This window comes from Lipomyces arxii (assembly GCF_038497795.1).
Source record: "Lipomyces arxii strain Phaff 12-163 unplaced genomic scaffold V1512scaffold_5, whole genome shotgun sequence".
Taxonomy (NCBI): Eukaryota; Fungi; Ascomycota; class Lipomycetes; order Lipomycetales; family Lipomycetaceae; genus Lipomyces; species Lipomyces arxii.
In genome coordinates this window covers 369839-395726 of record NW_027117704.1, presented here as the reverse complement: position 1 = coordinate 395726, position 25888 = coordinate 369839, and the positions used below count along the sequence as shown (strand labels likewise).

The following is a 25888-nucleotide window of genomic DNA, read 5'->3' as shown; positions in this document are numbered from 1 at the left end:
AAATAATAGTGATTGTTCGTTCATTAATAAATTCAGGAATTAAAAGAACAATAAAGAGTGGTTGTTCACTAATTTCGATGCAATAAAATAATGACCACTCACTAATAGCACTCTAATAGCAGTCTAATACACTTAAAACACTTAATACACTTAATACACTCTAATAGCACTCTAATAGCACTCTAATAGCACTCTAATAGCACTCTAATAGCACTCTACTACACTCACTCTAATAAACACATTCAGTCACTAATAATCACACTCTTAATCACAGCGATATCGGCAAATTACCCCGACATCGGCCCAACTGCTTCGACTCATTTAAAAATTAAAACGAAAACCTAAAAATTTTCCTCTTTTTTTCCTTCCAAATTTCAAATCACTTTTGTATTCTTTTTGTCATTTTCTTTATTCAAAAGCAAATTTATTCAGGGAAAATAAAAGAAATGGCATCACGTTCATTGATTAGATCTGCCAAATTGGCTACTCAACTCACTTCAAAGCGTTCGTTCTCAATCGCTGCTCGTTCAATCGTGAGTGCTCGCCCGGCTTTGACTCGTGCTTTGGCCCCAGCAGTCCAAGTTCGTGGGTTAAAATCAATTGATTTTGATGGAAAAGGAACATTTGAGACTGTTCATGGTATGCCTTATTGATGCGTATAGAAAGTTAGAGAGTCACTGGTCTAATCATATAGAACGTTCTGAATGGCCTGCTGAAAAATTACTCAAGTACTTTGAAGGTCAAACTTTTGCTCTTATCGGCTACGGATCTCAAGGTATGGTTTTTCTACTAGAGGCATCAAGAAATCAATTAATAAAATAGGATACGGACAGGGTCTTAACCTCCGTGACAATGGACTTAACGTCATTATTGGTGTTAGAAAAGATGGTGCTTCATGGAAAGCCGCTCAAGAAGACGGTTGGGTGCCTGGTGAAAACTTGTTTGATGTCGACGAAGCAATTCAAAAAGGTGACATCATCATGAACTTGCTGTCCGACGCCGCTCAGTCAGAGACATGGCCCCACATCAAGCCCATGATCACAAAGGGCAAGACTCTTTACTTCTCTCACGGATTCTCCGTCGTGTTCAAGGACCGCACAAAAGTCGAAGTGCCCGAAGATGTCGACGTCATCCTCGTCGCTCCTAAGGGTTCTGGCCGTACTGTCCGTTCGCTCTTTAAGGAGGGCCGAGGCATCAACTCGTCTTTCGCCGTTTGGCAAGACGTCACCGGTTCTGCTCAGGAACGCGCAGTTGCGATCGGTGTCGCCATCGGATCTGGCTACTTGTACGAGACTACATTCGAGAAGGAGGTCTACTCCGACTTGTACGGTGAGCGTGGATGTTTGATGGGAGGTATCCACGGCATGTTCCTTGCTCAGTACGAGGTTCTCCGTGAGCGTGGCCACTCTGCGTCCGAAGCCTTTAACGAGACCGTCGAAGAAGCCACTCAGTCTTTGTACCCCTTAATTGGCAAGTACGGTATGGATTACATGTACGACGCGTGCTCTACAACCGCCCGCCGCGGTGCTCTCGACTGGTCGCCAAAGTTTAAGGACGCGCTCAAGCCGGTCTTCAACCAGCTTTACGACTCTGTCCGTGACGGATCCGAGACCCAGCGCTCGCTTGACTTCAACGGTCAGGCGGATTACCGTGCCAAATTCGAGGAAGAACTTCAGGAGATTCGTGACCTTGAGATCTGGAAGGCCGGAAAGGAGGTCCGTAAGCTCAGACCTGAGAACCAGTAAATTTTTGCTCTGTTTGTTTTTGTTTATGATTAGTGCAAAGTAGCGCAAAAGTAATCTCATGAAGGATTGGCGTTCAATGTATTTAATGTATTTGATTTTGATATACACACTGTAATGAGCCGCACTTCTATCACTACGTTTATCGTCAGTCGGACATGTCCTTTTAACATTTTGCACACGCACGCGCACACACGCACACACACACGCAATGGTACGTTTCACCCAACACAGACTGACCATGGACTAACAAAATTAGTTGAAAATAAAGAGTATGAAACAGCAGCAGCAGAAACTGCAACAAGAAGCTGCTGCTGCTGGAACTCCAATCAAGAAGAAAGTAACCGCTGCTCAAATCAGAGTGCAAAAAGGTGAGCCCGAGGGTTCATTTCAGAGGAATGACTGACTAATACTCCAGATTTGACTGAACTGTCATTACCTTCAACAATGAAGACTGTATTTCCTGACCCTGAAGATTTACTTCACTTTACCCTCACAATCCAACCGGACGAAGGGTTCTATCTTGGAGGCACCTTCAATTTCTCATTCGCAATCAACAACAACTTTCCTCATGAACCTCCAAAGGTTGGTCGGTGAACGTGCTTGCGTGAAAAAAAGACAAGTTACTAACAAACAAGGTTAAATGCTTGCAGAAAATCTACCATCCAAACATCGATCTCGACGGAAACGTGTGTCTCAACATCTTGCGCGAAGACTGGAAACCGGTCTTGAACTTGAACGCAGTCATGATCGGTGTTCAGTTTCTGTTTATCGAACCGAACGCAGGTGACCCGCTGAATAAGGACGCGGCAAACGATTTACAACAAAACCGTGAGTCATTCAGACGAAACGTCCGCTCGGCTATGGCTGGAGGTTACGTCGGGTCAGAGAAGTTTGAACGGGTCATTTAATCTTATAGTCCTACAAATATAAATTATAAGTATAAAATCACAATTAACAAAGAAAACTCAAAACAGTAACAAGTCAAGCTAGTTTACTGACGAGTGGCCTCGGTGACCATGTCGACATCAGGAATGCTTCCGCAAATGGTCTCAACCATGATTCCAGTAACAAGGTAAGGGTCAATGTTAGACGCAGGACGGCGGTCCTCGTAGTATCCATATCCGTCTTTGCTGACTGATCGGGGAATACGAACAGACGAGCCACGGTTGGCAACACCGTACGAGAACTGCGCAATCGAAGCGGTCTCGTGCTTACCGGTCAAACGCTTGTCGTTGTCCTCTCCGTACACTGAAATGTGCTCCTTGTGACGCTTGGAAAGCTTCTCAATCGCTGCCTCAATGTACTTCATGCCACCCTCAACACGCATGGCAGCGGTCGAGACGTTGGTGTGGCATCCGGCTCCGTTCCAGTCGCCCTCAGACAGAGGCTTAGGGTGGAACGAAACCTTGACGCCAAACTCCTCAGCAACACGCTCAAGAAGGTAACGAGCCATCCAGAGCTCATCTCCCATTGAAATTCCAAGGTTGGGTCCGACCTGAAACTCCCACTGCGAAGGCATGACTTCAGCGTTGATTCCGGAACAGTTCACACCAGCGTACAGACAGGCCCGGTAATGAGCCTCAATGACATCACGGGCGTACACCTTGCCGGTGCCAACACCGCAGTAGTACGGTCCCTGCGGTCCAGGGAAACCGCCCTTGGGCCAGCCATAGACAGCACCGTACTGATCAAACAAAGTGTACTCCTGCTCAATTCCAAACCAAACCTCCTCGGACTTGTGTGCCTCCATCAGCTTATTGGCAGCATAACGGTGGTTCTTCTTGTTTGGGGTACCGTCAGAGTTCCATGTCTCAGCAAGAACAATGACATTGTCTCCACGACGGAACGGGTCCTTATACATTGCGACAGGACGGAGGTAAACATCAGAGTCATGGCCTGGAGCCTGTTCAGTTGAAGAACCGTCGAAGTTCCACTCGGGAAGATCATCAACTGACTTAGGGGCTGTAGCCAGTGTCTGCAACAAAGTGTTAGTAGAACTTCAAATACGCTACGACAAACCAATGATGCATCACATATGCGACAGTTGTCATTGCGTTCAAATATATCGATTACATAATGACGAACACACGACGTATAAGATCCTATCGTACGCATGCGAACAGACCGAACAGTGACTGACTCATTTGTTTTTTTTTATCGTTATCGTCGTTATCGCAATTGCATCATCATCGGTTTGTCTCAATTTGAATTGATCGAAAAAACAAAAAGACATACCTTTCCCTTTGAACGAAGACCATTTGTACCATCGATCCAGACGTACTCAGCAATAACCTTACCGTTCTGAGGGAGGTCGAGGTATTTTGCAAGCTTTAATAGTGATATCAGTATGTGAGAATAGGCAATTAAATCAATTATACGTACAGTTGCAGTATTTGAGATAACAGTACTTGACATTGTAATAATATAGTTATATAACAATATAATAATATATAATTTATACAATAATTAAAGAGGGCAAGAAGGTGAAAGAAGAAAGAAAAAAAGCGAAAAAGGCCCGGCAAAAAGATTAAATAAAGACAAATGATTGGTCTGACCCGAGCTAGATAAAACTTTATTTATTCTGGCCCAAATAGAGTAATTGGACCCGACTTGGGTTCACTCCACATTCAATTTCCTCAATTGGGTCTTTATTATGTAATACTCCACATTATACGGTAGATTACAGTATAGTATATTATATTATAGTATATTACATAGTATGGCACAGATGGCACAATAATAAAAACAATCTGCAGTGCAATAACAAGTTTTATATGCACCGTAACTATGAACAAATCTAATCACTACACGAAGCGGCTACACACTAATTCAATAACCGCTTAAATGCTTCTTTGCCAGCATTAAATCGCGTCTTGACACTCTTACCCCGTCTCTGGTTATGGCTCAAATCAATTGACCGAGACACATGATCATACCGACTATCAGCACTTTCCCTTCGGCGTGCCCAATCTGCTCGATCGCCATCGTCTTCGTAACTTCTTCTCTCGTACTTCTTCCCCTTGTTCCTCCGCTCATCCCGTTCTCCACCGGTTGACCGGCTAGAGTCGTAACTCTGGCGACCAGAATCATGGCCCGTCCGGCTGCCTCGTGAACCCCGTCTTCGGTCCGAATCTCGTGAATCTCGACGTTCGGACCGGTCGGAATCTCGTGGACCCTGCCGCTCAGACCTGTACGACGCCGCCCGTGGATCACGCCTGTGTCGTGCTGTGTGCATCACATCGTCCAACCTAGGTGTGATCTTATAATTCTCTGGCAGATTATACACAGAAAACGCAGACGCTTCAAGTAATGGCTGCGAGAACGGTCTGCGAACAGGACACTCGTCGCCGTAATGACCCTCGCCTGCACAATTGTAACAAAACATTGTGTCGATCGACACCAGCGGCAACCGAGACTGTTTATAGAAATTCCAAATCGAAGGGCACGTCTCGACACCGTGCCGCGACGACCGGCATCTGCTACAATAGATCTCTCTTCGAGGCTCGTTGCATTGAGCGGCGGCGTGACCTAATTTGTTGCAATTACTGCATCGTTTGGTTTTGGGACAATTGCGAGTCAAGTGGTCGCCCATTTCTCCACATGTGCCACACTATTCGTTAGACCTTTGTTTAGAGTGCAAAAGAAAAACATACCACGATAACTGGACAATCTGATGCCATATGACCTGGTTCATGACAGTTCAAACATACAGACACATGTCCACTCGATTCACTCCCAAAATACCGCCCTTCACCACGCTATTTATTAACAGATATCCACATACTAATACACAAGACATACCTCTTGTTGAAGTTCCTCATTAGCAGCCTTAGCCAGTTCAGACCGCGTCTGCTCCTCAAGTTGTGCTCTCCGTTTCTTTGAAGCCGGCTTGACCAACAAATCAGCACGATCAACTACAGCATTCGGATCAGCCTCGTCATCACTGTCTGTCTCCACGACTTCTTCTTCTTCCTCCTCGCTGAACGGATCATCAATCACAGTAATTACGCCGTCAACAACTTTAAGTTGCACGAACCGCGGCGGGCGCGTTACGCCTTGTGCTGTCTCTGTCACGTCTCCATGACCGTCTTCGCTCTCGCTCTCGCTCTCACTCTCACTCTCACTCGCAATCAATATCGGCTCATCTTTCACCACGCGTCTCCTCTTTCTAGCATGCGAAGGTTCATCATCGTCAATGTTCACAATAATCTGTCTCGATGACTCGTTATTCGACTGCTGTCTGTCTAGTTTTGTCATCACAGATATTGTACTATTCTCCACATTATTCACGCTCTTCTCCTCGTAATTTCCCTCTTCTTCGGCCATTTCCACTGTATTCTGTGCCATTTCACGCCGTTCTCAGCAGTTTAGACACAAAGCACAAATAAATTTCAATCCGGGTAACACTTAAACCTTATTTCATTCCGCATCTCTTGTCCTGATTAAGCAATCTTTTTCTCCAACTTTCGCTTCACCACCACTTCCCTCGACTATTTATCGTGTGTCTGCTCACTTTCACTTAATCAATAGACAATGAGTTCAGCAGACGCAAAGCAGGAATTGCTTAAAACTCCTCTTCATGGGGTGTACATCCCTGTTGCCCTCATCATCGTGGGCACTTACATCGTCAAGCCTGATTGGATTCTGTATTCTGTCATTCTTGCCCTGACACTCGCGTTCTTTAAGTTCTATCGAGGCCGTATGTTTTCTGAATTTTGCTGTTTGTTTATATTCACAATTTTAAGGATCAAAAAAGGCATTGAATCCAGTCAAGTTCCAACAGTTTGAACTCAAGGACAAGACTATTCTTTCCCACAACACGGCAATGTACGTTTCTCTACAATGCATATAGACATCTGCTTACTTGTAATTAAGCTACCGGTTCGGTCTCGACAGTGAGAACGACTACCTCGGTCTGCCCATTGGCCAGCACGTCTCAATCTCGGCCACCATCGACGGCAAGGAAGTCGTGCGTTCGTACACTCCAATGTCGTCCGACGACGACCGGGGCTATTTCGATTTACTCATCAAGTCCTACCCGACCGGCAACATCTCGAAATACATTGCTGGCCTCCAAATCGGCCAGACCATTTCCGTCCGGGGACCGAAGGGAAACATGGTCTACACTCCCGGCATGGTGCGTGCGTTTGGCATGATTGCAGGCGGAACAGGTATCACGCCTATGCTTCAGATCGTGCGTGCCGTGCTCAAGAACCCGGACGACAAGACCGAGATCAGCTTGATTTTCGCAAACGTGAACGAGGAAGACATCTTGTTGAAAGACGATCTCGACGAACTCGCGGAGAACAACTCGAACTTTAAGGTCCACTACGTGCTAAACAACCCCAAACCAGGTTGGACTGGCGGCGTCGGATTTGTTACCGCGGACATGATTAAAGAGTACTGCCCTGCGCCTGCGCCTGATGTCAAGATCCTTCTATGCGGTACGTGTAACTCAAATTCTTCCATTTTTAACAACTAACAAACCAAAGGACCCCCACCAATGATCAGCGCAATGAAGAAGGCCACCGTCGAACTCGGATACGAGAAGGCCCGGCCAGTCTCTAAGCTCGAAGACCAGGTTTTCGCTTTTTAATTTTCATACGACATGTACATAATAGACGCCTTTTTAATGAACTTGTTCTCGTATCCACTCGGCCACAGCCGCAAGGTCTTCCGTATTACTCACGACCCGTTCGAGCGACGACTGCATCTCCTGCTTGCCGTCAAACTTGACCATCTCGTTAACAGCCAGGCTCGCGACCTGGATCTTGCCCCCGCGCGCAATCTCAAACAACACGCTCGTCAGCCGCGGATTCAGGTCTGGTGAATTGTAATCCGTAGTTGCCATAATCAAGTACACCTGCGGCGCGGCACCGTATGGCGTCGTAACCTTCACGCTGACCCGTCGTGACAGCTCAGTCTCTGCCTGCAAATCCTTCAAACTTACTAAACCTGCCGGTGACAGGGGCTCTGGTGCATTGAAGTTAAACACGCTATGCACCAACGACCGTGTCCGGATCGACTGCCGCAAGATCTCAAACACCTGCATGATCTGTCTCGGATGGCCAACATAGACCTTCTCGATCTTGCGCATTTCTGCGATCCGGGTCGACGTCAGACTAAATTCGTACTCTACCGTCTCATCCATCGCGTTCTTTGCGGTCGCGGTCGCCATCGACAACGTGTCTTTTGATCCGTCCTTTCGCGGTCAGCTAAAAATCTTCAATATGCCTTTTTTTTTTATCTTACAAAAGTAGGAAACGTTTCCACCTCGGCCTCGCCTTCAGGGTCTAATATCGCAGCATCGTAGTATGGGATCGCGACCGGCGGATCTAACGTCAATACGAATCCGGTCACTTGCTCTTGCAAATCGCTATAATCCGGTTCGTTCCAGTTCACCTGGCCCCTGCCTTATCAGCCTATATCCTCCACACACCACGCCGAAGAAAAACTCACGCAGGCGTAAACATGTCATCCTCGACGATCCAGCCATTATTCTGCGCGACTCCGCCGCCTCCTGCAGCGCCGGTATGTTCAGCCTCGTCAATCTCGACCAACACCCGATACCGTGTCCGCTCGGATTCTGAGCCATGCCGTTCGTTCCAGTACCATACTGACAGTCCGATCGCGTCTTTAGCGTGAATCTCGGGGTAACCCTGTCCCTCGTTCTCAGCATCGATCCCGGCTGCGGTTTCACGTTCGTAAATCTTGTACAACGCGTGATGGTACAACGATGACAAGACCTGGAAGTTGTCAATCTCTGAAGTTGATAACTTGTCGTGCCGCGCGATTCGCTCAAAGTTTTTCGCAAACGCGTCTAAGGTTGGCCGTTGCAAGTCGCGCAAAAGAATGTCGTCAGCACCAGACATGAACATCGTGGCAAATTCGCTCTTATTACTCGCCAATGAGAACGCGACTTTAGTGACTTTGGACTGTGGTAACATCAAATCAATATCAATCAAACTGATCCTTCCTCCCAAACTAATCCGTTTTCCTCCTTCGATATCTTCTTTAAACACTTCTAATCTATACCCATTTAACACATTTTTACTTTAAATAACTCGCAACCTACCCATTGTTCTTTGCCAACCGTTCAATCCCAACCTCAGACACCGCCCCTGGCCTTCTTCTCAAAATCTCAACAACGTCCTCAATATCCCGTTTAACAACTTCGCTCTTGCTCCGTCTCCTTCCAAACCGCGATCGCACACTATTTTTATTCGGCGCAATCACGTTTCGCAATCCTGACGACCGGTCACCATTGCCGCCGATATCGACGCCGAAACTGGCAGCGAGCGAGTCCGGCGAGAACGCGCCGTTGAACGTGGGTGAATCGGCCAGCAAGTTCGGCGTACCAATCCCACTACCACCGCTACCACCTGGTGTTCCCTCGTTCGGCGACAGAAGCTTAAAACTGAACGGCGAGTCAGTCATGTCCTGTTTACCTGTTCCAGTTGTTGCCTAGTCGCAGATTTCGAGATGGTGCGGCTCACAGACGTTGTGTTCTAGAAGTGGGTTGAACGTTCGACGTCATTTTCTTCATGCACAAAATTATCATCACTTTCGATTCTTTTGACCACACAAAGCAAACAAAACATGGAGAAACTACTTAAATGGTCAATAGAAAACTCACAAAATGCTTCAAATCCAGATGAACAAACTTCAAAACGTCCTGTGAGTGCAATTTGGTCAAAATCAAGTACTTTAATGCTAACTGTATAAAGGATCCAGAGCTCATGGCTCAGTTATTCGGTGCGCCAGACGATGCACAGCTTATGAAAGATTCAATGACCATTATTTTGGATCCGACAGTCTCAATTGAAGACAAAGAGATCTCGTTTGACAATCTCGAGATGGTATGCTAATTGCGATTCTATATCTAATATTTATTCAAGCCTAACTAAATAGCTAGTGGAAAACCTCGATAACGCAAATAACTTGGAAAACCTTGGACTATGGCAACCTTTAATAGAACAGCTCGTGAACCCGTCTCCGGTGCTCCGCAAAATGGCATGCTGGGTCATCGGCACGGCGGTTCAGAACAACCCCAAGTCCCAGGCCGCGCTGCTGATGTACCCGAACGCAATCCCGGATCTGCTTAAGATCGCGCTCAAGGACCCGTCAAAAGAAGCCCGGCTGAAAGCAATGTACTCACTTAGCTCAGCCATCAGGAATCACGGAGCAGGCTACGACTCATTCAAGAACGCAAAAGGGTGGCAGGTTTTGACGGACATCATTAAGTCCGAGGCAGAACGCAAGGTTGAGAGTGCAAACGTGCCTGAAAATGAACGCCATTTATACGAAACCGACGCGGACATTCGTCGGCGGTCAATCTTCTTGCTCGCCGGAATTCTTTCCACAGAACCGTTCGAGGACAAGATTGACATGTTAAGGTCGTTATCGGCAGTGCCGTCACTGCTCAAACTACTTCATATCGAAGGCTCATCGTCAGCTATCGAGAAACTCGTTCAGATCCTGCTGTTGATTGCGAGATCGCCGGCCGGCTTCACGGACGAAGAACGAGAAGGCATAAGAAAAGGTCTTGAACGGGCAAAGACTGAAGGGTTATTAGACATGGAAGAATCTTCAGGAGATCCGGAATTAGTTGCAGAATGGCGGCAGCTAGAACAGGAGATTGACTCCTAATTTCTGACAGTATGTAACATAAAAACCAATACACAGATTTGTAATAACTGGAAATTTCATTGCCGTTACGCCAAAGACTAATTCACAAAATGAAAAACAGTAATAAAAAGCCTTTCTACAAATAATCCTAGGACATTTGTTTCCCCCTCAATCATCAGCTCCGTTAACTAACCAACCACACACACCTATCGCGCGAATGTATAGAAAAAAACGCCAAATCCTATCTTGGTTAAACGTAAAACCAAGGCAAGATCATAAGAAAATCATACAAGAACAACGCCGTCCTGTATTTAAATTGGGTCATCATGAAAACACAAATTCTTGGAAATATAGTTGGAAAAGCAAAGAGCAAATCAAATAAAACGTCGATCCACTGCCGTTAAAACGACAACAAGGAGAGTTCTCGCATTTAAAATCGCACAAAAAACAAAACAAACTGGAAAGGGCAAATTGGCAAGATCGTTCTATGACTGCCAGCTGGAAGACGTCATCATTTCCGGAACGGACAGACGCACACGATGGCTCTAGATGACGTGTCAGAATACATTCGTCTCATCTGACAACTTCAACTTACACTCGGTAACTTTGGGATCACAACCACAAGACATGCCAGACAGTTCAATGCAAACATTCCTAAATCATAGTGCGTATAGTGCGTAGAGATTAAGAACCTGGACCAAGTTAATAAAGTCCTAAGTACCATTGGAAAACATACAATGCAATCGGTACACCCAGCAGAAACTTTTTTGTAGGTGTATATTGATCACCATTATCAATCTGTTCCCACATGTTGAGATTATCATAGGCTCCGGCATTAAATTCGAATGGTATTCCAGTTACGTAATGGAACATCAGATAGGATCCCTAGAAAGCACAGTCAGACACTTGCACGACGATACTACACAAATCACATACAACAACATATGAAATGTTTGTTAAAGTCCAGCTGAGTTCCTGAGAAACTCCTGGAACCAGATCATAGAAGATCTTGAGGCAGGCAATGAGCACAAAATGGATCGCCCAGGCACCTAAATAACTTAATACTATTTCTGACAAACAACTACCAATCCATCAGTCCAATGTGAGAAGATCGAAGTGCAAAGAATTCACACTACTATAGCTCTTCTCAACCTGGCAAGACCGTCGGCTTTCAGCTCAAATTCACTCACCCTTATTGTGAACCCAGTTCGCATTCAGATTAGGTAATGCACCTTGATCGATCTGCTCTTCGATCGTCTCTGGCTGAATATGAGAGATAATACTTGACGATCGACGTCTTCGCTCTTCTTTGTTTGTAACCATGGACGCGACAGACGAAGTATAAGATGCCATGACACAGCAGTTGTGATTATATAAGCAAGTTCACAATTGTGAATTAAATGAGAAACGAGAATTCAAAGATAAAGACCAATCAATGTTTAACGAAGAAGACCAATTTGAAGTCCAGAGCTCAGAGAGTGTGTGCGTTTACAAAGGCGCTGACTCGCCCACGCCATACCTTAGTTCAAGTATTATGCAATTATGCTATAAATGCTTAATAATTTTGCTGCTTACAACAACTAACTTTACTTGGATTATATCCAGTACGGTACCCATGCCGCTTACACTTTAATATGCCCAAAAACGCAATTTACAAACAAAAACAAACCAACCTCAATTCAAAAGAAAAAATTACTGATTTCTCACTATAAAAGTGATGCTGTGTTTTTTTGCTAGTTGAACCCCTTCTTGAAACATTTTTCAACTTGTCTAATCTCACTACCTGAATCTCATTAGTTGAATATGACGCGTATGCTGACTCAATTGAAAAGTCGTATCGTGGGCCCCATTCAGTTCATATGTTAATTACAGATTTAAAACGTCTTGTCACTTTGGCCTCAAAGGATCTACTTCACATGTTCTTTCACACGTAACTCAGGGATTCATCCACGGCATCAATCTACAAATCTAATTACTGAGCTCGTAGCGCATCGTAACTTTCCAATTTTACATTGAACTATACACATGGTGTCATCTTGAAAACCCCTGCACTTCAACTTGCTGAAGGTTTTCTAGAATGCTTTTTATACACCGCGTCGCCAACTGTTTTAGTTCCTCAGGCTCCTGTGAACTACTCACCGCCGACAGTAAATAGTTCAGCGACGTCGAAGATCGAAACAAAACACAAACTGCTGCACCAGGTAAATGTGCGTACTCGCATAACGGACAGGTTTCAACCTTGGCATGTCTGATCGGGCATTCACCGGGCCTATGGCTCTTGTGACTGCCATCACACTTGAACGAATATCTCGAATTGTACGATACCGGTAGGCCGTTTAGAATCTCCCCGAATAATGCATGCAGAGGGTCAAACTGTGCCACAGCAGTGGAAGCCCCTCCAGGTGCTTCCTGAACAGTAAGTGTAGACGGGTTTTCACCACCAGCCAAAATCGACCTGGATTCCTGAACAGCTGGAACCGACAAGGCTTCTTGAACAGTCGAAATCGACCGGGGTTCTGGAACAAACGAGGTTTCCTGAACAGCCAAAATCGGCCGGGGTTCCTGAGCAGCAGGAACAGTTGAGGCCATCTGACTTGCCATCAATGCATTCGGCTGCTCTGCAAACTGCGCAAATCCAGTAGACTGCGGCGTCGGCGTACCGTTGAGAACCCTCGATATGTTCATGAAGTGACTCGCAGATGCACTCGGCGGCACCATGAAATTGTTCTCATAAGTAGAGTTCTGCGGCGGCAGATACTGTGTAAAAGGCTGTCCAGCCGCGGCCCAAGGCAGAGGATTGCCAGAAAACATCTGGGTGTACGGTGCACCCGCAACTTGCGGAAAAGAAGCAACTGGCACCCCGTTTCCCGGCGCAACATTCGTCTGAGCACTCGCACGACCGGGTACTCGTCGCACAGGCGATTCTCTGTAATCGTCATCGTCAATCGGATCCTGCTCTCTGAAAGACGAATTAGAGTCAGCAGACCCACCACGAGACCTGTTCCCGGTTTTGGTTTTGCCATGGAGCTGCTGAGCTACTTCGGCCGGTGTTTCACCATCCATTGGCACAGATAGCGGATCTATCAAAGACTATAATCCACGTTAGTTAATCCTCTCAAACAAAATACACCATCACTAGCAACCTTTGGTACAGCCTCGCGTCTCTTTCCTCGTCCAAAAGAAGTCAGAGCCTTCAACCTTTCTTGTTCAACCTCCGCCTCTCGCTCTTTTAAAATCTTGTCCCAAAACTCTTGGCCGTCGTCAACGCCACTGGCCTCAGTCTCACTGCTACCGTTGCTCGGTGTCACGTCAGCAACTTCAGTCAACTCGCCAGTGTCGTTCTCCCACACCCGTGCAAAACTGAACTCGTTGACTTCCTTCGGCTGCGACGAGCTCTGATCCTCAGTGGCTTGCGACCGGTCTAGAAGTTTATCTATCGACGCGCTGTCGTACTTGATGCTGTTGGCATCGTCGTTGTTTTCAAACAGTGCTCGTGCACCGGTCTGTAATATGCCCTGAACGTCCATGTCCTTATCGTCAGAATCCTTCATCTTTTCAATCACAATCTGGTCAAGTGCCATTTTTTTGCGTCCAATCTCCAAAATTTTTTCTAAACAACCGTTTTAGCCATCGTCACAACGTCGCCCACCAAGGCTACCTACCTTCGACTGAACTTCTCGTAACAAGGTTAAACACAAGCACCTTGTTCTTTTGACCTAACCGATGAGCCCGCGACAGCGCTTGTAGGTCTTGGTGCGGGTTGTAATCTGGGTCGTATACGATCACAGTATCGGCAGTCGCTACAGCACATCAGCAGTGTACAACATCTCATAATCGACATCCTTACCTAAGTTGATACCCACGCCGCCAGCTCGAGTAGAGAGCATAAACACAGAAATGTCAGAATTCTTAGCATTAAACGCATCAATCCTCTGCTGCCTGTCCTGAACAGCTACAGATCCGTCAATACGAACGTACTTGATGTTCAAGTAAAACAAGAAATCTTCCAACACATCCTAGCTCTTAGCGACAATCAAAAACAAGAAACTCAACAAAACCATACCAGCATTCCAAGAAACTGAGTGAAAATCAAGATTTTGTGCCCGCCGGCAATCAACTTTGGCAGCATAAGCGACAGTAATTCCAGCTTGCCGCATGCAGCCGTCAATCGCTTCAAGGACTCGTCTTGCGAGTCTGTCGTTTCTTCAATATCTTGACTGTAAATGTATGGATGGCATAAACATTTCCGCAGCTGCATTAAGATATTGCTAAGACTGGACTTTGACGCCTTCACGTTCGACAAGTGATGCTTTGACACGATCGATCTCAACAAGTCCGGATTCTTGGCTAAAATTGTCTTGTATAGTCGCCTTTGCAGCGAAGACATCGAGACAGGCACAATAATCTCAATCTTCTCCGGAAGTTTGCCTACCAAGACTTCAGCTTTAGTGCGGCGAAGAAAATATGGTCTAAGCAAATCATGCAGCTTGGTGACGTTCTCTTCATTCATTTCCGAAAACTCAAGCTCCATCTTCCCGGCATTAACGTTGTCTGGTGACAAAAACTGCAACAGATTAAACAACTCGCGGATGTTGTTTTGCAAAGGCGTGCCCGTCAACAGCATTGTATGTCCTACCCGGAGCTCTCCCAGGTACTTGTAAATCTGGTTCTTGTCGCTCTTTAAATGCTGGCCCTCATCTATCACTAAAGCTTGCCACTTGTGCTGTTTAAAAAACTGGAATCCATCCATTACCGCGTTGTAGGATACAATGATAACATGGCAACTCAAGTCTGTTTTATGACCAGAGCCGACAGAAAGCATGTACTCGTGTTGCACTTGCCTGTAGTCTTTCGTGCCACTGTAGGCTACACACCTAATATCTGGCGCCCATTTCTCAAACTCTCTCTTCCAGTTAGGGACAGTAGACTGAGGAGCCACGACTAACAGCGGCCAGACTCCATGGCGGTGAAACAAGATAGAAAAAAATGCAATCACTTGAATAGTTTTACCAAGTCCCATCTCGTCTGCCAAGATAGCCGGTTGCTTTTGATACCACTTGAAGTACATCCAGCTAAACAAATTCAGTACTTTACCAACAACCTAGTATTTAGTTATTAAACTTACTTCACACCATCAAGTTGGTAATCCAATAACGTTCCCCCGCTAAGAAAGTCCGGTTGACGTTTGTACTCAAGCCTTTTGAATGGTGTCTTGCGTGCTTGACTCATACGGGCCTCAACATCACGGCCGGGAAGATGGATGTAAAATGCGCGAGCATAATCCTTAAATGCCAGTTTATAGTCTTCATACCTCTCCTTCTCGGATTTTGACGGCGGACGCTCCCAGAACAACTCTCCTAATGTCAACCCCCGCCATTTTGCGTACACTCTTTCAACCTCGTCTATACTATTCATCTCATCGGTTTCGGACTTAAATTTCATCTGTGACCGCTTCTTGTTACCATTGTAAATGACTTCCAAAATCGATTCTATCCGATAATAATCCTCCGGTATGGCCTCTTCGGTAGTGGCAACGGCATAGGAATTTTTCCGGTGAAAAGTTCTTGACATCGCCACAGGACATACCGATAGCAACCAACTTCCTTCGACCCAAGTAGCGTGGAAGTACGACTGGCCTTTAAATTTCACGAGGTACTCCCGCCTTTCCACAGGAACTGAGTCGAACGAAATAAGAGGAAGGGCCGAGTCCGTACCGTTTTGGAAAGCGTCTGTAGAACGCCATGCCAAAATGTTTTCCACTGGGAGAGTATATGACGTACAAAGAGTACATTGAAAATCAGCAAACTGCACTTCTATGTTCTCGCCAACCTGTCCTGGTTTGGGTCGTAGGTGATTGTAATGAGCGGCCCGGTGACATATTTGGCATCTAAACATAACCCTTTCGCCATCAAACATGTGGGGATCTGTAATTTTTTCCTCTTCTGGCTCATTTTCTGTAGCTTCTGATACAGCCTCAAACGACGACAAAGGTTCGCTGATCTTGGCAGGCTGCGAGGGAAACCCAGGTAAAGCAGGAATCGGTGACACCATTACGGGTGGCTTGTAACTTTCAAACGGCTTGGTATTTAAACCATTTTCACCACAAACATAACACATCTGACCTGAAATGCCGTCGGCGCCGCCTGGCTTTTGACCCATACAAAATTTGCATTGTAGGACACATAAGTGCGGTGTGACGAGCACGAAACTGGGTTTTGAATGTGACCCTCTAGCGCAATCAACGTGATAAGAAGCGGAACAGCTTTGACAAGGAACGAGTGTCCCTTTAACTCCCGTTGTTGCGTTCTGATGGCAATGAGCACATTCGTTCATGTGTCTTCTAGAAAACAAACTACCCGGCTCTCCAGTGGGAAACTTTCGCTTTGCCCAAACTGACAATCCGTTAGAACCAGCACTCAACCTACTTCTCTTCCTGCCATGCTCAGACTCGCTATCTCGATCAGACACAAAACCTGATGATGTGCCTGATCGAGCGTCAGCGCTACTTTCTCGTAATCGTATCCTTTCAAGCCGTTCGTTTTTCAATCTAGTCAGACCTTCGCTCAACCGGCTATTGCGAGGTTTTGCTGCAGTTTCAGTTTCACTGTCGGAATTTATCAGTGGCACAGTAATCGTACTAGCCCTACGTTCATTGTAGTTCACCCGACGGTCATTGCGTAATGTAGAAAGTCGGCCAATTGGAACATCTTCAGAGCTAGAGTTGTCACCTTGAGGATGAGGCCGTGACCTCGTTCTGGATTTCCGCGGCTTTTTCCGCTTCTTACCACGATTTGCTAATGGAACGTCATCAGACAACATCTCATCGCTAATCTCGTCTTCCGAATCATTGACGTCTGAATCTGCAGACACAATCTCAAACGGCCGACGTGAAAATCCGGTTTCAAGATCCGAGTCTGCGTTATCATTAGACGAAGTTGCTCGGCGTCCGCGAGAACTTCCGATAGATTCAGGCTTGACTGGGTTTCCATCTTCGTCAGAAGATCCATAGTCTTGAATTAAACTAGGTCTGGTCCGTAATCCGGTCCGCACAATCATTTGTTGCGGTACATTATCAGGAATCCGTAAAAGAAAATCTTCGAATGCTTGAAAGCCATTGTCAAAATACTCTAAATCTTTTGGCGAGATCTAAAAGATATTAGAGGCGAACGTAAAATACCATTCACGTTTATACGGACCACTAGTCTATTACCCGATTGCAGTTGAACTTCAATTTTTTCGTTATGAAATTGGTGAAGCACTTTAGCTATGGTTTCTAGATCCTTATATCTCTGACCTTGGATATTTGATTTTTGTATCGCAATCTCAAACCGCTTCGAGCCCAACTCTCCATTTGGCCCAGCAGATGATCCACTCATGCCATGAGCACTTTGTAATGATTCTTCAACATCTTGAAGAGCATTGATAGTGGGATCCATGGATATTAATGTGATCGATCCACGCAACAATTGCGGATACAAATGAAAAGCGGTAGATGAGATGTATTCTTTAACAAGTTTCAACACAAGACCCTAAGCTTTAGACATATACAATATAGCACGTAATATCTGGATCTGACCCAGTAGCTTTGCAACACTGGCAGAGCTTTGTTCGCATGTGGATGCAATAGATCAAGATCAGTTTTGGTTTGTCCGTTGAGGGTTCAGGGTTAGCAAAAGCAACGCGATTGAAGTACGTACGAACGCGTAAAGATGACGCGCTCTGACAGTAAATAAATAATAATTACTGCGATTTTTGGTAGTCAATAAAGCGAAATATGGATAGTACAACAGTGGGTGTATTGGACAGATATACAGATGCACTTATTTCAAAACATAATGAGGATGACGATGCTGGATCGGTAGAAGACGATGAATTTTTGGATTTACTGGATGAGGATGATGAGGCATTGAATTATTTAAGAGAGAAAAGAATGCAGGAATTACACGAACAGTATGGATTTATAGTTGACGTGTTGAACTTTGCTGTTGCTGACTGTTTTCAGAATGAAATCTGCAAAGAGATTACACGATAGTGGCCATGGAGTGTTGACCGAGGTTGCTTCAGAGAAAGAAGTATTGGAAATTACGACGTACTTTATGCGATTGATTTATGTTACAAAAGAGTCAACTAACTATGATAGAACTACAAAATACACAGTTGTACATTTCTTTCATCCATCGTTTAAACGATGTGAAATCATGCAAAGTCGATTAAAGGTATTGTCTGTGTCTTGTTTAAGGTGCATTTCATTTACAGCACTTTAGAGCCTAACAGCAAAGCATATGAATACAAGATTCATCAGCGTCAATGTCGATAATGCAACTTTTCTGGTTGTTAGACTTGGTATACAAGTCCTACCGTGCGTCATGTCGTTCATCGATGGCAAGGAGGTTGGACGGATAGTAGGATTTGATTCATTGGGTAACACGGATGACTTCGCACCTTCACTACTAGAACTTCAATTACAGAAGTGCGGTTAGTACATACAAGTGGAAGTACACGAATGAGATGCTGATTTATTTTACAGGGGTAATTGAGCATAAACTTGGAAAGTTACAAGAAGCAAAGCCTACTGTACTTGGATTTGCTAAAAAGGTAGAGAGCGACGACGATTATGACTGGGACTAGTATAGATATAACAAAAATATGGCCATGCGAAGCAGTGCGATGTAACGCGAAGCATAATATAGTATGCGCTCTTACTCGCCAATTACACAGCCAATCATTACGAGCTATATTAGGTCTGCTGAGACTATTGCCATATATCTGAATATTCTTTTAAATTGCGTAACATGACTTATAAGGGTAATTTACTTTACACCGTCAAGGTTGCGGTGGTTAAGTTGTTGTATCACGTGATATTGTGACCGCTGCTATTAGTTGTTCGGGCTCTCACACTTCTTGTGCCGACTAGACCGGGGGTTTCAATTACTACATAGCAGCAGTTTAAAGCCAACCGCTTTTGTGATTTTTGTATTTAATTGAGGACAAGATCTGGTCTAGATAGTTTTGTATTGACTGTAGTGGATGAGGTGACGTCTTGTCTTGGTGCAATTGTCGCTACAAATCAGTTGATCTCAAGACTTTTACGGAAGATTGAGCATTAAGCTCTTTCAAATTTGCTTTTTGCTTTTATAGAAACGCCTAAAAACTGCACAAAGAACGATTGAATAATGATTTCTGCAATTCTGTTATATAATCAAAAGGGAGAGGTTCTGATCACTCGATCATATCGGGATGGACTTCGCCGAAGTGTATCTGATTTGTTCAGGATTCAAGTCATTGCGAACACTGACGTGCGTGAAAGAATAATAATGACTGGGATATGCCTGCTGATACTTCATAACAGGTTCGCTCGCCGGTTCTGACGCTTGGAACAACAACTTTCTGCCATGTCAAGTACGAAAACATTTACCTCGTAGCCATCACGCGGCAGAATGCCGATGTTGCTTTGATATTCGAATTCTTATACAAAATTGTATTTCTTGGTCGATCGTATTTTGGCAAATTCGACGAAGAAGCAATCAAAAACAACTTCACTCTTATTTACGAGTTGTTGGATGAAGTTATGGATTTCGGATACCCGCAAAACACAGAGACAGACACTCTTAAGATGTACATCATGACCGAAGGTGTACGGTCCGAGATCAGACCGGAGGAGTCATCAAAGATCACGATGCAAGCCACCGGCGCAATGTCGTGGCGCAGAGACGATATCAGATACAGACGAAACGAAGTTTTTGTGGACGTGTTTGAAGACGTGAATTTATTGATGAGTGCCGCTGGTGTCGTTTTACGAGCTGATGTAGCTGGGCAAATTATTTTGCGGGCATATTTGTCCGGAATGCCGGAATGCAAATTTGGATTAAACGACCAGATGATGATCGACAATGACGAGAACCAGTACGTACACTTTCATCGTATATTTTGATTTAAAATGTTAACTTCACTCAAGCCCGAGAAAGACGGCAAATGCAGCAGCTGGATCGGTCACGCTCGAAGACTGCCAGTTTCACCAATGCGTCAGGTTAGGACGGTTTGACGTCGACCGCACAATCAGTTTTATTCCCCCCGATGGCGAATTTGAGCTTATGAAATATCGCGCAACCGAAAACATTAACCTGCCATTCAGTGTACACGTACTTGTCAACGAAATTGGAAAATCAAAAGTTGAGTATCAGATCGCGGTTAAGGCAACGTTTAGCAGCAAGCTTTTTGCTACCAACGTTCTTCTCAAAATCCCGACGCCGCTGAACACGGCATCAGTCAATACTAGAGTAACGCAAGGCAAGGCTAAGTACGAACCGTCAGAAAACGCTATCAACTGGAAAATCACACGGTTTTCGGGTGGGGCAGAGTACGTGTTCTCGGCCGACGCCGAACTGTTGTCGTCAATGACTACCACCAAGGCTTGGTCTCGGCCGCCGGTGTCGTTGAACTTCACACTGATGATGTTCACCAGCTCAGGATTGCTTGTAAGATATCTAAAAGTCTTTGAGAAATCAAATTATTCGTCCGTGAAATGGGTCAGATACGTCGTCCGCGCAGGAAATTATGAAATTCGCGTGAGTCAAATTTTGTTTCTTGAATTCAGTACATGCTAACTAGTTTAGTTCTAATTCAACTGCAATGGTAATTCTACATTTGCATTTATCGGCGCTCTTCTGATGGGTAATGGATGAATATTGGTTCACTACACTTTGTATAGTACATCTTATTTACAGTATGATACATCAATCTGACCATTTAAGTCATCAAGTTGCTCGCGTAAGCTATAAATGTTAGTAAAAGTTGTTTTTCAAGCACACTTCAACATACCCATTGGTTTGACATCAGGATGCGGAACAGCATCAAACGTACGGAACGTAAGCTCGTAATCATTCTTGATATTAATCACCGCTCCTTTATTTCCCTGTGAGTCGCAGTAGTTCGGTGCAGAAAACACGGTGACTAGTCTACCATCGTGCTCGACCTCGTACCCACCCATCCGGACCTCATGACTGCGAATGACAGCCATCAGCTCGTTTTTGTCGCAGAAACGCTTTGTAACATCAGGACCAAACTGGAGACCAATACCGCGCTTGCTCGGTCCGCGACCGGGTTCAGGCTGTGGATCGGTCCAGAGCATTTCCATGATCAGACCGCTCTGGCCGGGTTGCTTCTGCTTAAATCTGTCAATTTTGCGAACGTCCTCCAACGTCACGTTATCGTCAGAAAACAAACCACCATGCAAAACGAAGTAGTTCTTGCCAATCAACGTAGCAAGCGGCAAAGTACTAAAAGACTCTGAAAACAATTTGAAAATTTTTTCAGAATATTTTGCTTTACACTCTCCTTCAAATCCGTATACCTTATTCATATCATCTGCTTCGTGATTTCCTCTGTTAAGGAACATGTGTTTAGGATAAAGCAATTTATACGAGAACAGTAGCAAAGCGTTCTCACACGACCATGAGCCTCTATCCACGAAATCACCGTTAAACAAGTAATTGTGTGTTTCGGACGGAACACCATTAAATCTAAACAGTTCTAGCAAGTCAAAGAACTGCCCATGTGTATCACCACAGACAGACATGACCTGATCCGCCGCAACGTCAACTTCAACCATTGTTGGCTCGGTTTTGAAGATCTTCATGGCCTCAATAATAATGCCAAAAACATACTTTCTGTGTAGACGTTTACCAGCCTTAAATCGTTCAATCATGTTTTCTAAAAACTCCAAAGTCATAACCAATTTCGGTTTTCCCGACTCAGTCTTCTGGTCAGGCGATTCAAGCCGTGCCCCGTCATAACTAGCCTCGACAGTCATCGACTCGTAATCAATCGTGTCTGCAATTGACGGTTCATCGCCAACCTCGATCGCAGCCTCAAATGCCAGCCGACGAACAATTTTCTGGCACTCGTCGCGTTTGGCCTTTGCACTTTTGTCGCCTGGTGCACGCTGCACTACTGTGTTAAAATCTTTGAGAGCGTCTTTCGGTCTTAAAATGGCGGTGTATGCGACTGCACGTCTGTAATATGATTTAATGTAGTCTGGGTTAAGCTTGATTGCGTTTGTCGCGTCGACGATTGCAGCTCCATATGATTCATTTTTAATTGACGCCTGTTCTATTAACGATCTTCTATATGCCATAACCTGGAACTTACCTGTGCACGGTTTGCCCAGTAAACCTCTTTGGTAGAATCAAGTTCTATGGCCTGTGTATACAGCTCAATAGCCAATGGATAGTTACCACTCGCGAGCAACTTGTTAGCCTCGTCTTTGATTTTAGCAGCCTTCTCCTGCTCAGCTTTAGTTGGTGGCAATCTCGATTTCAACTCTTTTGTAGTGGCCGCGAGTTCATCAATGCTGGAATTACTCTCATCGTCGGTGGTTAGAGTGCTTGAATCGGACATTGCGGTGTCAATACTGGCACTGTCCGTCACTGTATTCATGTTTGCTTTGTTCAATTCACTACTGAGCTGATCTAGAGCTGCCGTGATACCTGAGATCGGGTTTGATGACATAATTGATCGAAGGTCCTGAAAGAACAGTGGCGGACGGTGTAACTCTTAACCGCTTGCTCGCTATCAAAGTTCATTCTCGTGACAGTCATCACAAGGTTATGCGTTTACACCATAATCATCAAACTATTTAAAAGCTTATATACATTTCACACTGCTAGCGAGCACTACATATTAAAATAAACCGGATATAAATATCATCCAAAATACAAACAAAAGCATTAATAAAAACATGTAAAAACAAATGCAATATGACGCCCTCAATATAAAACTTGCAAACTTCAAAATCTGCCTCATAATTGCTCAATTATAACGCCGGTTTCTCCAATTTGAGTATAGATCAGATACATGAATAAGAACATTGTGTCTAAATGTCTGCCGGACAAGCATGTTTCTTAGGGTTGGCCTTGAACTTCTCCAGCGTATCATTAATTTGCTCGCTTTCAGGCGCAGGCGTTAAGGGAGCCTCAACACTCTGCTGCTTGCCGACTTCTGATAATGGGCTTTCAGACTCGGATTCATTTAAAACATTGTTTGACCTGTCTGGCGTCTCTGATGCAGCTTCTTAGACAATTAGTAAAAATTACATAACAGACTTATACACGTACTGTTACCACTTGACTCGTCCATATCTTCGTCCTCTTGCTCGCTGTCTGCGAAATCCACACTTTCGGCGTCCGCGTCCTCGTCCTCTTCTGCCAAATCTTCGTCTTCATCAAAATCGTCCTCTGCCTGATCTTCGTACCAAAAGTTATCCTCGTCTAATCCATCATTCTTGACTGGACTTTCGGTTTGTACAGCATCAGCCTCTGGCATGACGAAATCCTCTGGTATATCCAATTTCGAGTTCTCGGTACATCCTGTTTTCAGTTAGAGTCAATACAATAACCGTTACTCGCTAAACATACTTTTTGCGTGAAGCATGTACTTCTCTTTATCATTTCTCCAAGCCACAGCAGCGTCAATATTAGCTGGGGAGTCGGGGTTTGGGTCTTCTAATAGGGATAAGATTGATAAAAGTACTGATTCCACGCTCTGTTCCATTAGTATCAGGTAAACAAGGTCTGCATCAAGTGCATACCTGTGCCGGAGTCCAACGTTCCTAGTAAAGTCAGAATAAGTTCATTCAACCATATAGCAGGTTCCATACCGAGTCAGCTTCACCCGACGCCGCGTCCGTGCCGGGATGCAAAATGGAAATGCATACTAAACCGTCTCGGTGGTATATATTAGGATGATACGGTGGTCTTAAAAAGCGGAATGTAGGAGGGTTGAACGGGAAATCGCGCGGAAACTTCATTTCAGCCTAGATTGACTTGGTAAGCATCAACATTCATATTTGCGTATACACGACAGCGTACCAAAAAATATCCGCCGTAATAGATTGACTCCCGGTTAAGAACCATCATACCAACTCGCCTATTGAAGTCAGTTCTGTCTAAACTTTGGCCAAATTGTCACGGTGCCGTGTCAATGTCAGTTCCACATACCAGTCGTAAATATTATCATTGTGAAGCTGTAATTGTCAGTTTAAACGCATTGTAGGCATTCTATAACAAACCTCAATCCTGAACGAAGGTAGAGCTGTTTTTGGGCTTGTCAGTTCCCGGAACTGTTTATACAAAATGCTGGCGCTCGCATCTTTTGACATGTTGTATTGCGGTGTGAGTCAGAGTACCGAAAGAAAGCACGTAGTGTATTGCGTAATGCTTAATAAACACACTACAATATAATATTCCACTATAAAATAACAAATTATCAGTATAAAGTAGGTGTAAATTAAGCAAAAGGCGAGTTGATTATGGGGTTTCAGTGTAGTCGGATGAGTTGGGAATAACCGAGTCAGATTGAACGAACCCTCAAAAATGGCCACCCTTTAATAAACTGAAATAATTAAAGCACTTTGCAACGACAAACAATATATATTTTGTTAATATAATAAGGAAATGCCAAAGATAAGAATTGAGTTATTTGATACCTAGGCAGCTTTTTACTGACATTTAGATTTACTATTTCTGTGATTATTGCGATGGTTAGTATACTTTTAAAACAGTTCAGTTATACCTCTACTCACAACTTAGTCTTCCTCACACATGACTCAGTAAGTGTACGCAAAGCTCATAACAGTGGCAGAAATCATATCAAGAATGTGGTAGATTACTATCAACGTACGTATAAATGGTTGTATCCTAATCATCAGCTCTAATTCTTCTGCAGAAATTAGTCAGGAGCAAGCCCAAGCAATCATAGACTCAATCACGTCTCAATACTCAGATGGAAAACCCCCCGGCATAACCAGACCATTGCCATACCAGTTCCCGAGTGGAATTCCTCCACCACCAGTCGTGCCAAGCATGGCTGTTCCTCCACCTGGAAGCTTGCCTTTACCACCTCCAGCAGGATTCCCAATACCTCCACCAGGCATGATCCCTCCCCCAGCTGGATTTCCAGCCTTGTCGTTACCACTGCCTGGAGCTCCTGGATCGTTGCCACTACCTCCTCCTCCAGGAATGCCTGGTTTACCTCCTATGCCTGGTATGCCCGGACTACCTGGCATGCCTATTCCACCGCCAGGCATGGGTGCTCCAGGAATGTTTCCACCACCACCCGGTGCTTCAGGTGCTCCTGGATCAGGCTTTGGACCACCACCGGGCGGGTTTCCTCCTCCACCTGGGTTTATGTCTGGTCCCGGCATGCCCAACATACCCGGTACCGTACGGAGATGAACAGAATTAAATTGCAATAATGCTACGGAGTCATGTAAGATATCGTATGTACATGATAATGTTGTTACGATAAGGAAGATTTTATCAAGTCAATACAACAACTTGGTATTACATTTACAAAAAGTGTGAACAGGTCTATATATCAATTGACACTTCATTGGTATTTTGGGCCACAAAACCCATCTAAAATACCCTAGCCCGTAAATTAACTTTGGACCTGACAATTTAGAACTCAAGTTCCGAAACAACCCTTTTTGCTATATTTCTCCGCATTTAAACTTTAAA

General features: G+C 44.7%; 14 protein-coding genes across 14 annotated transcripts; 7 read left to right on the top strand and 7 right to left on the bottom strand.

The window, feature by feature from the left end:
- Positions 1-382: 382 nt before the first annotated feature.
- Positions 383-1861, top strand: V1512DRAFT_261244 (6-phosphogluconate dehydrogenase). Its single transcript, XM_066916031.1, has 3 exons — positions 383-639; positions 695-775; positions 823-1861. Exons 1-3 carry the CDS (start codon positions 447-449, stop codon positions 1743-1745), a joined length of 1197 nt encoding a protein of 398 aa, XP_066772185.1. The 5' UTR covers positions 383-446; the 3' UTR covers positions 1746-1861.
- V1512DRAFT_261242 (ubiquitin-conjugating enzyme/RWD-like protein) lies at positions 1862-2690 on the top strand. The gene is made up of 4 exons (XM_066916030.1): positions 1862-1956; positions 2002-2113; positions 2161-2327; positions 2381-2690. Exons 1-4 carry the CDS (start codon positions 1954-1956, stop codon positions 2651-2653), a joined length of 555 nt encoding a protein of 184 aa, XP_066772184.1. The 5' UTR covers positions 1862-1953; the 3' UTR covers positions 2654-2690.
- On the bottom strand, positions 2631-4222 carry V1512DRAFT_261239 (uncharacterized protein). Its single transcript, XM_066916029.1, has 3 exons — positions 4128-4222; positions 3981-4073; positions 2631-3720 (listed from the first exon to the last, which is right to left on the bottom strand). Exons 1-3 carry the CDS (start codon positions 4158-4160, stop codon positions 2737-2739), a joined length of 1110 nt encoding a protein of 369 aa, XP_066772183.1. The 5' UTR covers positions 4161-4222; the 3' UTR covers positions 2631-2736.
- A 203-nt stretch (positions 4223-4425) lies between these two features.
- Positions 4426-6092, bottom strand: V1512DRAFT_261238 (uncharacterized protein; the record flags this gene model as incomplete). Its single annotated transcript, XM_066916028.1, has 3 exons — positions 4426-5355; positions 5399-5503; positions 5547-6092. The coding sequence occupies 3 exons, from the start codon at positions 6090-6092 to the stop codon at positions 4570-4572; spliced, it is 1437 nt and encodes a 478-aa protein (XP_066772182.1). The 3' UTR covers positions 4426-4569.
- A 34-nt stretch (positions 6093-6126) lies between these two features.
- On the top strand, positions 6127-7382 carry V1512DRAFT_275426 (uncharacterized protein). The gene is made up of 4 exons (XM_066917826.1): positions 6127-6444; positions 6491-6572; positions 6621-7189; positions 7238-7382. Exons 1-4 carry the CDS (start codon positions 6279-6281, stop codon positions 7339-7341), a joined length of 921 nt encoding a protein of 306 aa, XP_066772181.1. The 5' UTR covers positions 6127-6278; the 3' UTR covers positions 7342-7382.
- V1512DRAFT_261235 (mediator of RNA polymerase II transcription subunit 1-domain-containing protein) lies at positions 7149-9208 on the bottom strand. Its single transcript, XM_066916027.1, has 4 exons — positions 8821-9208; positions 8205-8774; positions 7998-8154; positions 7149-7947 (listed from the first exon to the last, which is right to left on the bottom strand). The coding sequence occupies exons 1-4, from the start codon at positions 9180-9182 to the stop codon at positions 7375-7377; spliced, it is 1662 nt and encodes a 553-aa protein (XP_066772180.1). The 5' UTR covers positions 9183-9208; the 3' UTR covers positions 7149-7374.
- Positions 9209-9302: 94 nt separating this feature from the next.
- V1512DRAFT_223564 (armadillo-type protein) lies at positions 9303-10470 on the top strand. The gene is made up of 3 exons (XM_066913761.1): positions 9303-9422; positions 9473-9604; positions 9657-10470. Exons 1-3 carry the CDS (start codon positions 9345-9347, stop codon positions 10392-10394), a joined length of 948 nt encoding a protein of 315 aa, XP_066772179.1. The 5' UTR covers positions 9303-9344; the 3' UTR covers positions 10395-10470.
- Positions 10471-10858: 388 nt separating this feature from the next.
- V1512DRAFT_206165 (ORMDL family-domain-containing protein) lies at positions 10859-11696 on the bottom strand (the record flags this gene model as incomplete). The annotated part of the gene is made up of 5 exons (XM_066913377.1): positions 10859-10918; positions 10969-11065; positions 11110-11258; positions 11310-11422; positions 11564-11696. 5 exons carry the CDS (start codon positions 11694-11696, stop codon positions 10859-10861), a joined length of 552 nt encoding a protein of 183 aa, XP_066772178.1.
- A 656-nt stretch (positions 11697-12352) lies between these two features.
- V1512DRAFT_261230 (uncharacterized protein) lies at positions 12353-18003 on the bottom strand. Its single transcript, XM_066916026.1, has 7 exons — positions 17570-18003; positions 15499-17519; positions 14437-15445; positions 14221-14389; positions 14036-14173; positions 13517-13983; positions 12353-13463 (listed from the first exon to the last, which is right to left on the bottom strand). The coding sequence occupies exons 1-7, from the start codon at positions 17807-17809 to the stop codon at positions 12405-12407; spliced, it is 5103 nt and encodes a 1700-aa protein (XP_066772177.1). The 5' UTR covers positions 17810-18003; the 3' UTR covers positions 12353-12404.
- On the top strand, positions 17895-19282 carry V1512DRAFT_261227 (thioredoxin-like protein). Its single transcript, XM_066916025.1, has 5 exons — positions 17895-18323; positions 18376-18462; positions 18514-18589; positions 18638-18848; positions 18901-19282. The coding sequence occupies exons 1-5, from the start codon at positions 18148-18150 to the stop codon at positions 18999-19001; spliced, it is 651 nt and encodes a 216-aa protein (XP_066772176.1). The 5' UTR covers positions 17895-18147; the 3' UTR covers positions 19002-19282.
- On the top strand, positions 19283-21131 carry V1512DRAFT_261223 (Mu homology domain-containing protein). The gene is made up of 4 exons (XM_066916024.1): positions 19283-19669; positions 19723-20276; positions 20329-20938; positions 20987-21131. The coding sequence occupies exons 1-4, from the start codon at positions 19547-19549 to the stop codon at positions 20990-20992; spliced, it is 1293 nt and encodes a 430-aa protein (XP_066772175.1). The 5' UTR covers positions 19283-19546; the 3' UTR covers positions 20993-21131.
- V1512DRAFT_236972 (Metallo-dependent phosphatase-like protein) lies at positions 20934-22988 on the bottom strand. The gene is made up of 3 exons (XM_066914137.1): positions 22521-22988; positions 21192-22476; positions 20934-21145 (listed from the first exon to the last, which is right to left on the bottom strand). Exons 1-3 carry the CDS (start codon positions 22878-22880, stop codon positions 21120-21122), a joined length of 1671 nt encoding a protein of 556 aa, XP_066772174.1. The 5' UTR covers positions 22881-22988; the 3' UTR covers positions 20934-21119.
- On the bottom strand, positions 22989-24793 carry V1512DRAFT_261219 (ubiquitin-conjugating enzyme/RWD-like protein). The gene is made up of 8 exons (XM_066916023.1): positions 24439-24793; positions 24368-24393; positions 24239-24296; positions 24028-24183; positions 23959-23979; positions 23786-23912; positions 23486-23737; positions 22989-23441 (listed from the first exon to the last, which is right to left on the bottom strand). Exons 1-8 carry the CDS (start codon positions 24526-24528, stop codon positions 23245-23247), a joined length of 927 nt encoding a protein of 308 aa, XP_066772173.1. The 5' UTR covers positions 24529-24793; the 3' UTR covers positions 22989-23244.
- V1512DRAFT_261214 (zf-U1-domain-containing protein) lies at positions 24756-25873 on the top strand. The gene is made up of 4 exons (XM_066916022.1): positions 24756-24832; positions 24888-24909; positions 24959-25045; positions 25095-25873. The coding sequence occupies exons 1-4, from the start codon at positions 24824-24826 to the stop codon at positions 25601-25603; spliced, it is 627 nt and encodes a 208-aa protein (XP_066772172.1). The 5' UTR covers positions 24756-24823; the 3' UTR covers positions 25604-25873.
- Positions 25874-25888: the final 15 nt, after the last annotated feature.